The following is an 11724-nucleotide window of genomic DNA, read 5'->3' on the forward strand; positions in this document are numbered from 1 at the left end:
GCTCTCATAGATTTAGTAGCTTTAAAACCACAACCATTTATTACCTAACAGTTTTGTAGGTCAGAAGTCTGGGTAGGCTCAGTGGGTTCTCTTCCCAGGGTCTCCCGAGGCTGAAATCAAGGCGTTGGTGGAGCTGCACTCTCATCTGAGGTTCAAATGGGGAAGGTTCAGCTTCTGAGATCATGCAGATAGAATCCAGCTCCTTGGAGTTGTAGGACTGAGGTCCTTGTTGTCCTGCTAGTGATGATGGCCAGGGGTTATTCTCATTTCCTAGAGGCCACACTCAGATCCTTTCCATGTGGCCAGCAGTTCTTGTGCTTTGAGACTTTCTGGGTTCCCCTTCTGCTCCCAGGTGGAGAAAACCCTATGCTTTTTAAAGGGCTTGTGTGATTTGATTATGGTCTCCCAGATAATCTCCCTTTTAATTAACTCAAAGTCAACTGGTTAGTAACCTTGGCTATATGTGTAAAATTCCTTTGCCAGGTAATAGGACATGGTCATGAAGAGGGAGATCATAGAGGCCATCTTGTAATTCAGCCTACTAGGTTTTAAGCGTCAAGAAATCTAAGAATTAGAATCATCTAAGGGCTGGCTTAGGTCAATGAGCTTTGTCCCGATGCAGTGGTTCTTACATCTTGGCCCAGAGCAAGCTCCATTTCCAGTCCCTTTGACCTTTTGTTCCCAAAACTCCATTCTGGGTCTGAAAATGCTACGTATCCACACATACTGAACAGAACATCTCCTATGAGACCCCTCCATGGAAACCTGGGTCCATGCCCAGAAAGTGTGACCCTGTGTGATAGTCAACTGACAGATACACAGTCTGGCTATGTGCGGGTTCCCATGGCTGGCTGGGTGTGTACACTCAATGTCATACCTTTTTGGTGTTTTATTTCAGACTCAGAGGACAATGACCATAAAGTCACTGCTGAGGGCACTGATGAGCATGCCTGCCCACTACCGCTGCCTTTGCATCAGTCACCTCATTGGATGGACCGCCTTCCTGTCCAACATGCTCTTCTTCACAGACTTCATGGGCCAGGTAACAGACACGTCTGTGCACAAGCTCAACATCTCACATGTCAGTCTCTCCATCAGCACCTGTGGAGTTTCTTCTGGGCTGCCCTCTGGGATGGATGTGATGGGAGTATAGAAAAGAGTGCCTTGGAGTTTCCCATCATGGCATAGTGGTTAATGACCTGACTAGGAACCATGAGGTTGCAGGTTTGATCCCTGGCCTCATTCAGTGGGTTAAGGGTCCAGCATTCCCGTGAGCTGTGGTGTAGGTTGCAGATGCGGCTTGGATCCCTGGATCCCGCGTTGCTGTGACTCTGGCATAGGCCAGCAGCGACAGCTCCAATTAGACCCCTAGCCTGAGAACCTCCATATGCCGCAGATGCAGCCCTAGAAAAGACAAAGAGAAAAAAAAAAAAGAAAAGGGTGCCTTCAGGGAGTGACTTACAACAGGTTCTAGAGGGAAGTTACTGCACTCAACACAACTAGAGCACATCATGGGACCAGTACTTGGTCAAGGTCAACAAATGGGGAAACATCAGTGTGAACTATAGTGATAACTGCAGGCTTAACAAAGGGGTTGCAGTGTGAGTCAGGCCTTGAAGGGTATGTAGGAGTTGGAGAGGGAGGAGTGGAGAGAAGGTGGAATGACATATGTGGAGAGGAGTGAGCTGAATCAGAGTATGGGTAGCAGGGTTGCCTAAGCTGAGTGGGGCCAGATGTTAAGTAGGAGGGGTGCCAAAATTCAGGGGGATGTGTTTAAACTTGATGCAATGAGCATGGGGCTCTTGGGAGGGTCCTTGAATGGAGGTGTGAAAGGATGAAAGGGGTGACACCATCATGGGAGGATGAGGTCTGTGCCTCAGGAAGGGGTGGAGAAGCAGAACGTGTGAGAAGGGGGTCCTCACAACCCTGCACTTGTAACTCCATGGCCCCAAATCTCTCTTTCAGATTGTGTACCATGGGGACCCCTACAGTGCACACAACTCTACAGAGTTCCTCATCTACCAAAGAGGGGTCGAGGTTGGGTGTTGGGGCTTGTGCATCAACTCCGTGTTTTCCTCACTTTACTCTTGTAAGTAAGTCTCCTCCTCCTAAGAGTCTTCGAAGGGCTCTAGTCTGAATCTTGGATTTTATGTGTCTATATTTCCATGTGTATGTTTTGTTCTTTCACATGCTAGATTCTTGGTAAATATATGGAGATCAGGAAAAATGATTCCCTTAGAAAGGACCGCATCAAGCAGCCTTTTCCATAGTGAATTCTGGGTATCATTTTCCTCCGTGATTACTTTGTCCTTTGGAATCAGGGGGCTCCTGAGCAAGACTCTTTGGAAATTAAAAGGAAATCTTGTAAATAAGGTGGTGAAATCTTGGATGAAACATAGTCGCAGCTGAGAGTGTTGATTAACAGTGGGCCCGTGTTCTGCTGGGGTAAGAACCCTGGTGGAGTTTCATAGATGTGCTTCTTGGGCTTATAGAAGACACAAAAATGGGAGGGATGGTTAATACACTCCGTGATGAAATGAACGTGGGAAAAGACCTTAGCTCAGATGGACCAGGTGGTATGCTACCAGAGCACTGTTGCTTGTTGAGAACAGCAGCTTTCTTTCTTTTTTTTTTACACTTAAAATTTTTTAAAAATTATTTTTATTTTTCCCATTATAGCTGCTTTACAGTGTTCTGTCAGTTTTCTACCGTACAGCAAAGTGACCCAGTCACACATGTATACATTCTTTTTCTCACATTATCCTCCATCATGCTCCATCATCAGTGACTAGATATAGTTCCCAGGGCTATACAGCAGGATCTCATTGCTTTATCCATGCCAGAGGCAATAGTTTGCATCTATTAACCCCAGAATCCAGGTCCATCCCTCCCCCTCGGCACCCACAAGTGTGTTCTCCAAGTCCCATGAGTTTCTTTTCTGAGAACAGCAGCTTTCCTTCCCAGGCACCAGCTTTCCCCCTGGGGTCTGGATCATGTTAATTCCCGCTTAGCTAAGTTTCATAGAACTGAGGACACATTAGACAAGAGGATTTCGGGGACTGGTTTTGTGTAAGTCCAAATGGATGTACTTCACCTCTAGGGCATCACATAGATTCATTTTGTGCTTGCTGATGTGTATGGAAATCTCTAAGCTTGTGACACACTGAATTAAGTGAAAACTCTGGCCTGCAAAGCATATGCAGTTTCCCCATTTGGGGTGGAAATCTGGGAGCTTCTCCAGCATTGAGGGGAGAATAGGTGGTTCCCCTTGCAGAGCTCCAGGCTTTGGACAGGCCCAGGGGATAGCAGGGGTATGGCCCAGGTGGGAGGGGGAGAAGCGATGGGGAATAATTTGTGTTTCCATTCTCAGGGGCATCGTTCAGTCACTGAAATGTGCTTCTTGTGGGGCAGGAGTGTGAATGTGTGTGAAGACCCCTAGCCTGGCAGGTAGCCTGTGCCTAGACATAGCACAGCAGGAAAGCTGCTTTGTGATCAAGAAAATCTCTTCCGGAGTTCCCATCGTGGCACAGTGGTTAATGAATCTGACTAGGAACCATGAGGTTGCAGGTTTGATCCCTGGCCTCGCTCAGTGGATTAAGGATCCTGCATTGCTGTGGCTGTGGTGTAGGCGGGCAGCTACACCTCTGATTAGACCGCTAGCCTGGGAACCTCCATATGCTATGGGAAGCAGCCCTAGAAAAAGGCAAAAAGACCAAAAAAAGAAAGGAAGAAAGAAAGAAAGAAAGAAAGTCTCTTAAAAATATAGCACAATCAGGAAAAGGGAACCTAATATAAACATATTCATGAGCTCTATAACCATACAACCATAAAGTTCATTATTTTAAGATTTATGGTAACCAAATCACGGTGGCTTAAAGCTTACAGGTCCATAACAAAACCCTTCTTTTCCCTTAGAGTGTACAAATTCAGAAAATTCCAGGGAGACAATTTCAAATACCTAGAATCAGGGAGCATTAGACCAAAAGGATCTCATAAATTTTCCATCTCAATCTCTTTGTGCTTTCAAGAGCCGGGGAACTATTAATTACTACTTTCATTCTTGTGAGAGGAAAACATTTTCCCACAAGTCATTAGCATTTTACTTTTAGGTCAATTTTAACTTTTTTTTTTCAATCATGCCCGTGGTACATGGAAGTTCCTGGGGCCAGGGATAGAACCCATGCCACAGTAGTGACAATGCCACTAGATCCTTCACTGCTAGGCCACCAGGGAACTCCAATTTTAACTTTTTTTTCCCCTCAAACAATCTTTTCTAGGGGCCCTTCTACTAGTCTAGTTTGAGTGCTTGTAGAATTTCATGGCAATTAGGAGTTCCCGTCGTGGTGCAGTGGTTAATGAATCTGACTAGGAACCATGAGGTTGTGGGTTCGATCACTGGCCTTGCACAGTAGGTTAAGGATCCAGCATTGCTGTGAGGTGTGGTGTGGGTCCCAGACATGGCTTAGATCTGGTGTTCCTGTGGCTGTGGTGCAGGCTGGCAGCAACAGCTCCGATTCAACCCCTAGCCTGGGAACCTCCATATGCTGCAGGTGCAGCCCTAAAAAGGAAAAAAAAATTTAAAAAAGAAAATTAAGCATGTTATTTTTAGGGCCTTTCTAGTTGAAATCCTTGTGTACAAAATAGATTACTGTATGAATAGTTTTCCAAAGTTATATCAGTGTATAAATCTATGGGATCCCTGTCATTGTGAATTAGAACTAAAATTTGCTTTATAAAATACCAGCCAGAGCTTCCCAAGCATCTTCAGGGGCTCTTGTGCCCATAAACTAGAGTAAAAGTCCTGATCTTGGCACTCCAGGATTCATAGTTTGGCCTGGTTCACACTTGGACCTCTCTCTGTGCCACACAGCAACTCCCACGTGGACTCACCACACAGACTTTCTTCTCTGTGAATTTTCCTCTTGATTTTTTTCCACCTGAACTGCTCTTTATACCCCTCCCCCAACCCATACAACTCCTACTCATGCTTTTAGACCCAGTTCCAATATGCCCTCCTCTATGCAATCTCTCAATTCTTGCCTCTGTACCCCAGCCACTCTAGGCAGAACCAATCATTTCCTTCGGTTCCAGAGCACACTATATAACCTTGTATTTTGAACGCATCACGTAACATAAGATGTACACCCAGAATTTCTCTCCAGGCAGAGCTTGGCAGGGCAGTATGGCTGCTGGGGCAAGAGATGGGGGGTGGTTGCTAAGCTCCTTGGTGCAGCAGGCATGCTTAGCTTGATGAGAACAGCAACGCTGAGTACTGAAATAAAGCCAGTTGTTCATATCATACCCTGCTCTTCACAGCCGGTGCTTAAATCAGTCATTTCCCTCCAATCCTAAGGAAAGGCACAGTGGGAGTTGGTATCAGACCCAGGAGGGCGAAGGTCTTCTTGGCCCTTCAACTTACTGAGTTCTCTTCATGAATACAGTTTTCTTTGCCAGACTTGCAGTCTTTGTGCTGAGGTTAGATAGGTTTCCAAATATCTCCTATCCTGTTTGGCCTTTTTCCTGGCTGTCCTACACACTTGGTGAGAGCATTTCTATAATGAAGCTGGAGGGTATCTTTTAGGTATTGCAACAACTCAGATTACCTTTTCTGCATAAATATAAGTATTAAGCTAGGGGTCTAATTGGAGCTTGTAGCCGCCAGCCTATGTCAGAGCCACAGCAATGTGGGATCCGAGCCGCGTCTGTGACCTACACCACAGCTCACGGCAATGCTGGATCCTTAACCCACTGAGCAAGGCCAGGGATGGAACCTGCAACCTCATGGTTCCCAGTTGGATTTGTTAACCACTGCACCACAATGGGAACTCCATGAGCCTAGATTTATACTAATTTTATTCTCAGCCTTGACAACAGCTCTCCGAGCATGGCATGAATCAGTAGTAGCGAAGCCATGTTGCTCATGTAACATTTTAATAACTCCATGCTATGACCTGAGACAGTGTTTGGTTTCATCACTGATACAAATATGATACGGGTTAGGTTTCTTGTCAATGCAGTGTTAATTCAATAACTATTTGAATGGATATGGAGAATTTCATTCTTGAATGGGCCCATTTCTAGTATCGATCTTTTGTTTATCCTCTGGGTTCATGCCTTTCAGTAGACTGGGGCAGGGGAAAGATAAGGAAAGTTTGGATTAAAAACAACAAATTAATTGGGAAAAAATGTGTTTCCAATCAAAAAAAAAAAACCAACCAATTAAAAAGGAAGATGAGATGTTTGGGAATTTTCCCCAGTGGAGTGGAAAACGTAGTAAAATATTTTAAAGCAGAATTTTCTGGAGTTCCTGTTGTGGCTCATCAGAAACAAATCTGACCAGTATCTATGGAGGATGCAGGTTTGATCCCTGGCCTCGCTCAGTGGGTTAAGGATCTGATATTGCCATGAACTGTGGTGTAGGTCACAGACCTGGCTTGGATCTGGTGTTGCTGTGGGTGTGGTTTAGGCTGGCAGCTACAGCTCTGATTCAAGCCCCAGCCTGGGAACCTCCATGTGCTGTGGGTGTGACCCTAAAAAGACAAAAAAAAAAAAAAGAGAGTTTTCTGTTTTTAAAAATGAGCTTTACCATGATATCTTTATGAGCAAGCTAAGTCTCCCTGCTGGGAGGGAACCTAAGAGGCAACCACGTTCAGCAAAGTATGTATTTGTTGAAATAATGATACCCACCATTAACTCATTAGTTCCATTTTCCCGATGAGGTTTTGAGAAGTTGTGGACATTGGAAGTTGTCCACAGAGAGTGAGGCCGCCAGTGATGGGGAGGCGCCTGGTGCAGCAGGACCCCCGCCAGCCTGGGAAGAGCTGGCAAGTCAGGAAAGTGTCCACCGATGATGAACATTCATTCCTTCCTTCTCAGGTTGTGCAGATGGCATTCAGGGGGGTGGGGATGGGGGGGCAAAAAACTCAATGACTTGGATCATTCTGTAAAGTCAGGCTGTTTTAATTTCCTCCAATCTGACTTTGGGCTGTGAAGCCGGGACATACCTGGATTGTAATTTGGGTCCTGTTAAGCTAGGTCTGTGAATCAGAAAGAGCCTCATTTTTCTCCCATGTCTTGTGGGCTCAGGGTCCCATGACCAAGGCGGGCTGTCTTTCACCCCTTTTGCATCCTGGTGCTATTCCGCTGCCCACTTCACGGTGCCTGGTCCTTCCTGCAGAAAAGAAACCCAACCCAGCAAGCCCATTTCCCGCTCTCCCTTCCACAAACTGGCTGTTTTCAAGCATAGATAAGGAGCTCCTTTTGTTCCTGACTCGGTATCAAAGGAAGACTTTTTTAAAAATGGGAATCTTCGAAAAGAAAGGTTGTCTGAAATTATGAACTGTTGTGAGGCACTGCCAGCTCTAATTTCTCCCTCTCTTTTCCCCACAGACTTTCAGAAAGCTTTGGTTCCCTACGTCGGATTAAAGGGTCTTTACTTCATGGGGTATTTGCTGTTTGGCCTGGGACGGGATTTATCGGGCTCTTCCCAAATGTCTACTCCACCCTGGTCATGTGCACCTCGTTTGGCGTGATGTCCAGCACCCTGTACACCGTGCCCTTTAACCTCATTGCCATGTACCACCGCGAGGAGCAGGAGGAGCAGGTGCGTTATTGAACCTGTGTGCTGAGCAACATCCTGACTCACCTGAAGGCTTGAGGAACTTGGTAGCAATGTGTAGAGCAGGGCTAGGAAATAGGGGTTTTGAAACAGCAGCACTAAAATGTCCAGCCAGGTGTAATGACGATCTGGCCAAGGCATGACGGCCTTCCTAGCCCCCATTGCCCACCCTCACTCCCAGGAGGGAAGCCCTAGTTACCTGGGAGCAGTTGGAAAGGTACGAGGTACTGTTACTGCCATTTGTCAGATCAGGAAAGCAGGGGCGGGGGTTGGTAATGCCCGCAATCACAAGAGACCAAGCAAAGAACTCTGGGCTTATGACATGTCTGGCGTACCTGCAGCATTTCTGGATGCCCCAGCGAGGGCCCCACCCTCAACTGCTGCAGGGGTGCATGGCGGACTTTCCAGGAGTTATTGGTTGAGTAACACTTTCCTTGGAAGTCCGGGTTTGATTAAGTCATGCCCTGTGTGCAGGGGGGGAAGCTGGTCGCAGGGGGTCACCCCGCCAGCTGCCTCTGGGAAGGCCTGTCCCCCATCTCTGCCTTGGAACTCAAGCCAGAGGGCGAGACCCTAAGGTGCCCCAAAAGGGCACTAGGTTGTGTATTTCTGCCCTAAAATGACCCCTTTTTCTTATCAAAATATGCAACTTTCCCCCTGAAAATTAGTCTTACATTTCCTTAACTGTAAAAGCTAAAGAGAGAACTATTAGCTTAATCCATCATGACATGAAGCTGCAAAAATGCTGAACACATGTCCCGGAGACTGCAGTGCCGGCCTTCTTTTCCATCATTTGATCTGGCGAGCACAGCAGGGCAGCGTTGCACCAGGCATTGAAACCTGTCCAGTAAGAGTTGTAGCTGTCCTCATTGCCTGGCAGACAGTGTCACTAAGGTCTCAGCGCATGACAGGGCCTTTGCTGCTAAAGAGACAACTAAGAACCATCCTGCCATGGGGGAGTCACCTGGTCCTAGGGCAGAAACACATAGGCTTTGGACTCAGAGAGACCTGCCTCCCTACTTGTCAGCTATATGACCTTGGGGAATTTAGTCCTTTATTCACTTAAATATCACTTAAAATGAGTTTGTCTTTGGATAGGGCAATACAATCACATGGTTCAACAACCACAGTGATACACAATGTGCATTAAGTGGCTCCCACCTACCCCTCCCTCCACTCTTTCCCTACCTCTGCCCCCCCAAGCCAGCCCCAGGACTGGGCTGTAACCAGGTTTTGGTCTATCTTTTCAGTATTTTAAAATGAAAATCCAGCAAATAAGAATATTTTTTCTTATTTTCCTTTTCTCACTCAAAGGATAAAATGTATTTTTTTGCTCAATGATTTTTTTTTTTTTAAATTTAGTAGGGGAGTTCCTGTTTTGGTGCAGTGGAAACGAATCCGACTAGGAACCATGAGGTTGCGGGTTTGATCCCTGGCCTCGCTCAGTGGGTTAAGGATCCAGCGTTGCCATGAGCTGTGGTGTAGGTTGGAGATGTGGCTCGGATCTGGCGTTGCTGTGGCTCTGGCGTAGGCTGGTAGCTGTAGCTCTGATTGGACCCCTAGCCTGGGAACCTCCATATGCTGTGGGTGCAGCCCTGAAAAGATAAAAGAAAAAAAAATTAATAGTGTAGAAATGATCATGCAAACTCTGGGCCTTAGTTTTCTAATCAATCAAATGGGAAGGATACACCCATCTTTATAGAGTTGTTGAAAAATTAAATGATACAAGGTAGTGTTGGTAATCTACTTAGCATTATGCCTACCTGGCACCTGGCAAAGACTTAAAAAATGGTAGGTGGTAGTATTATTGTTTTCATGGAGTTAATGATAATACGTGCATCCAGGGAGCTGGTAAGGATGAAATGAAACAACATATGTGAAAGAGCCTTGCACAAGTCCTAACACACACATGTAATACCCAATAAAAGGCAATATTATCAATCAATTCAGACCAGATGTCAAATAGTAACCAAATATTAATCTACTCACCAAATAACCATATTTTGAAAGGTTGAATTGCTTTTTTATGTTGCTTCTCTTTCATATAAACTGTGATTCAAAATCCTTTTAAAAATGCTTGACCTTTCAACACTAAGGAAGGGAAAGAATGGGATATTTATTGAGTTTCTATTATATTGCTTTTAATGACTTTTTAGGAAGAGGAAAATTTTGTGTTCTGAACGATCTAACTGCCATAGGTGTTAATGGTGGAATTTAAGACTTTGTGGCAGGTGGGGTTAAGACAGATCCAGGCATGGAGGTGATGCTTAAATCAGGGGTTGATAAACTGTCTTATTGGCCAAATGTGGCTTGCCACCTGCTTTTTTCTTTTTTCTTTTTTTTTTTTGTATAGTCTGTCATGAGCTAAGAATTCTTTTAAAATAGTTAAATGATCTGAAAAAAATCAGTAGAAGGATAGTATTTGTGACAAGTGAAAATTACATGACATTCAAATGCTGCTGTCATAAAGTGATGTTGGAACTCCACCCTGTTTATGTACTCGTGCTGCTTTGGCACTGCAGTGGTAGCGTCGTGTAGTTACAAACCAAGACCATAAAATCCACAAGCTGAAAGTCTTTGTTATCTGGCTTTTTATAGGAAAAATTTGCTCGCTGACTTCTGCTCTGGAGGACAGTTGGTGTAGATGAAATGCTGTTCCTGTGCTTCCCTTGCAGAGGCAGCAGACCCAGGGCGGGGGCCTGGACAGCAGCTGGAGGGGGCAGGGCCTGGACTGCGCTGCCCTCACCTGCATGGTGCAGCTGGCACAGATCCTGGTCGGAGGCGGCCTGGGCTTTCTGGTCAACATGGTCGGGAGCGTCGTCGTCGTGGTGATCACGGCCTCTGCGGTGGCACTGATCGGCTGTTGCTTTGTGGCTCTCTTTGTTAGATATATAGATTAGGTCAATAAAGAGACCTCATCCCTAACCTCAGACACGGTGGAATACATGGCAGGAAATCAGTCTTTGCTCTAGCTGTGCATTTCTTGTGTCTGCCCATTGGATGCCCTGTGCTATGATATGGCTGCAGCTGTGGTCGTCTGCCCACCCCTCCCTGCCGGCCCACCCTCTGCCCAACAGGTTCCATATTTCAGCCATCATTTGTCTCAAGAGAGCCTGGGCCATGCCTCCATTCACTGGTGGCAATGGGTAAGTTGCAGGTGACAGCACCTCCAAATGCCTTTCTCCCTGCATCTCAGTGCAGCGAAAAGTAGAGGCGGGGTCTGTTTTCCACTGGGCATTTCAGGCCTTGATGAAACCTGAGAAGCAGATTGGCACATACCTATGATGCCAAGATATAGTCTGTGATGTGATTTAAAAAAAAAGAGAGAGGGGGTCCCTATATAGTTAAAGGGCTCATATTTGTCATCAAATTCACTGTTACTCAAAATATTGCCGGTGATTTATTTTAGGATATTAATTTACTCATATTTAATTCATATTTACATGGCTCCTAACTAGTTCCTGTTAATTAATACTATCCCTGACAGAAGGCTGGAACATCTCTTGCTGGGGGATTTACCCCTTTGAAACAGCTCATCTTCTTGACAAAATAAAAACCTTTCGCTGCTGCCTGCTCTTTTGTTCTATACCCAGGAGTCTATATGGAAGCCTTTCAAAGAGCTGCCTCCCACTTCTCCTGGGATATCTCTCCTCTGGGAGAAGCAGCTTTGCACAGCCCTACCCCTTCAAGTTCTTGACAGCAGGCAGCGTGGTTTAATGAAAAGACAGTGAGTGTTAGGGCCAGGCTGGTTGGGATGTAGGCTGGGCTGCTCCTCAGCGAACTATGGAGCCTTCAGGCCACACTTATTCACCTTTATATTTAGGGTGATAATTCCTAACTCAGAGAGTTGTGACCATTAATAATACCTAACAGTTGTGGAGTGCTTACCACCATTCTCGATGTTTTGCCCTCGTTAACACTGCAATCTTGGGCGAGACTGCTATTACTGATCTCTGACTTGCAGATGGGGAAACTGAGGCAGAGAAGGTGTTACTTAAACCGTCTGAAGGCACACAGCTCCTAAGTGGCAGAGCTGGGCCTTGAACCCAAGCCTTCAGGCTCTGCCTTTTCCTGTAAGAGCAGTCCATAGCCTGGAGCCTGGCAGTTGC

General features: G+C 45.9%; 1 protein-coding gene across 1 annotated transcript in view; it reads right to left on the reverse strand.

The window, feature by feature from the left end:
* The window catches only part of LOC125138173 (relaxin-3 receptor 1-like), a 31428-nt gene extending 30903 nt beyond the window's left edge, over positions 1-525 (reverse strand). The window contains 1 exon segment of the mRNA XM_047799455.1: positions 453-525. Coding sequence (XP_047655411.1) covers positions 453-525 — 73 coding nt within the window.
* Positions 526-11724: the final 11199 nt, after the last annotated feature.

The sequence above is a fragment of the Phacochoerus africanus genome, chromosome 1 (genome assembly GCF_016906955.1).
Source record: "Phacochoerus africanus isolate WHEZ1 chromosome 1, ROS_Pafr_v1, whole genome shotgun sequence".
Lineage (NCBI taxonomy): Eukaryota > Metazoa > Chordata > Mammalia > Artiodactyla > Suidae > Phacochoerus > Phacochoerus africanus.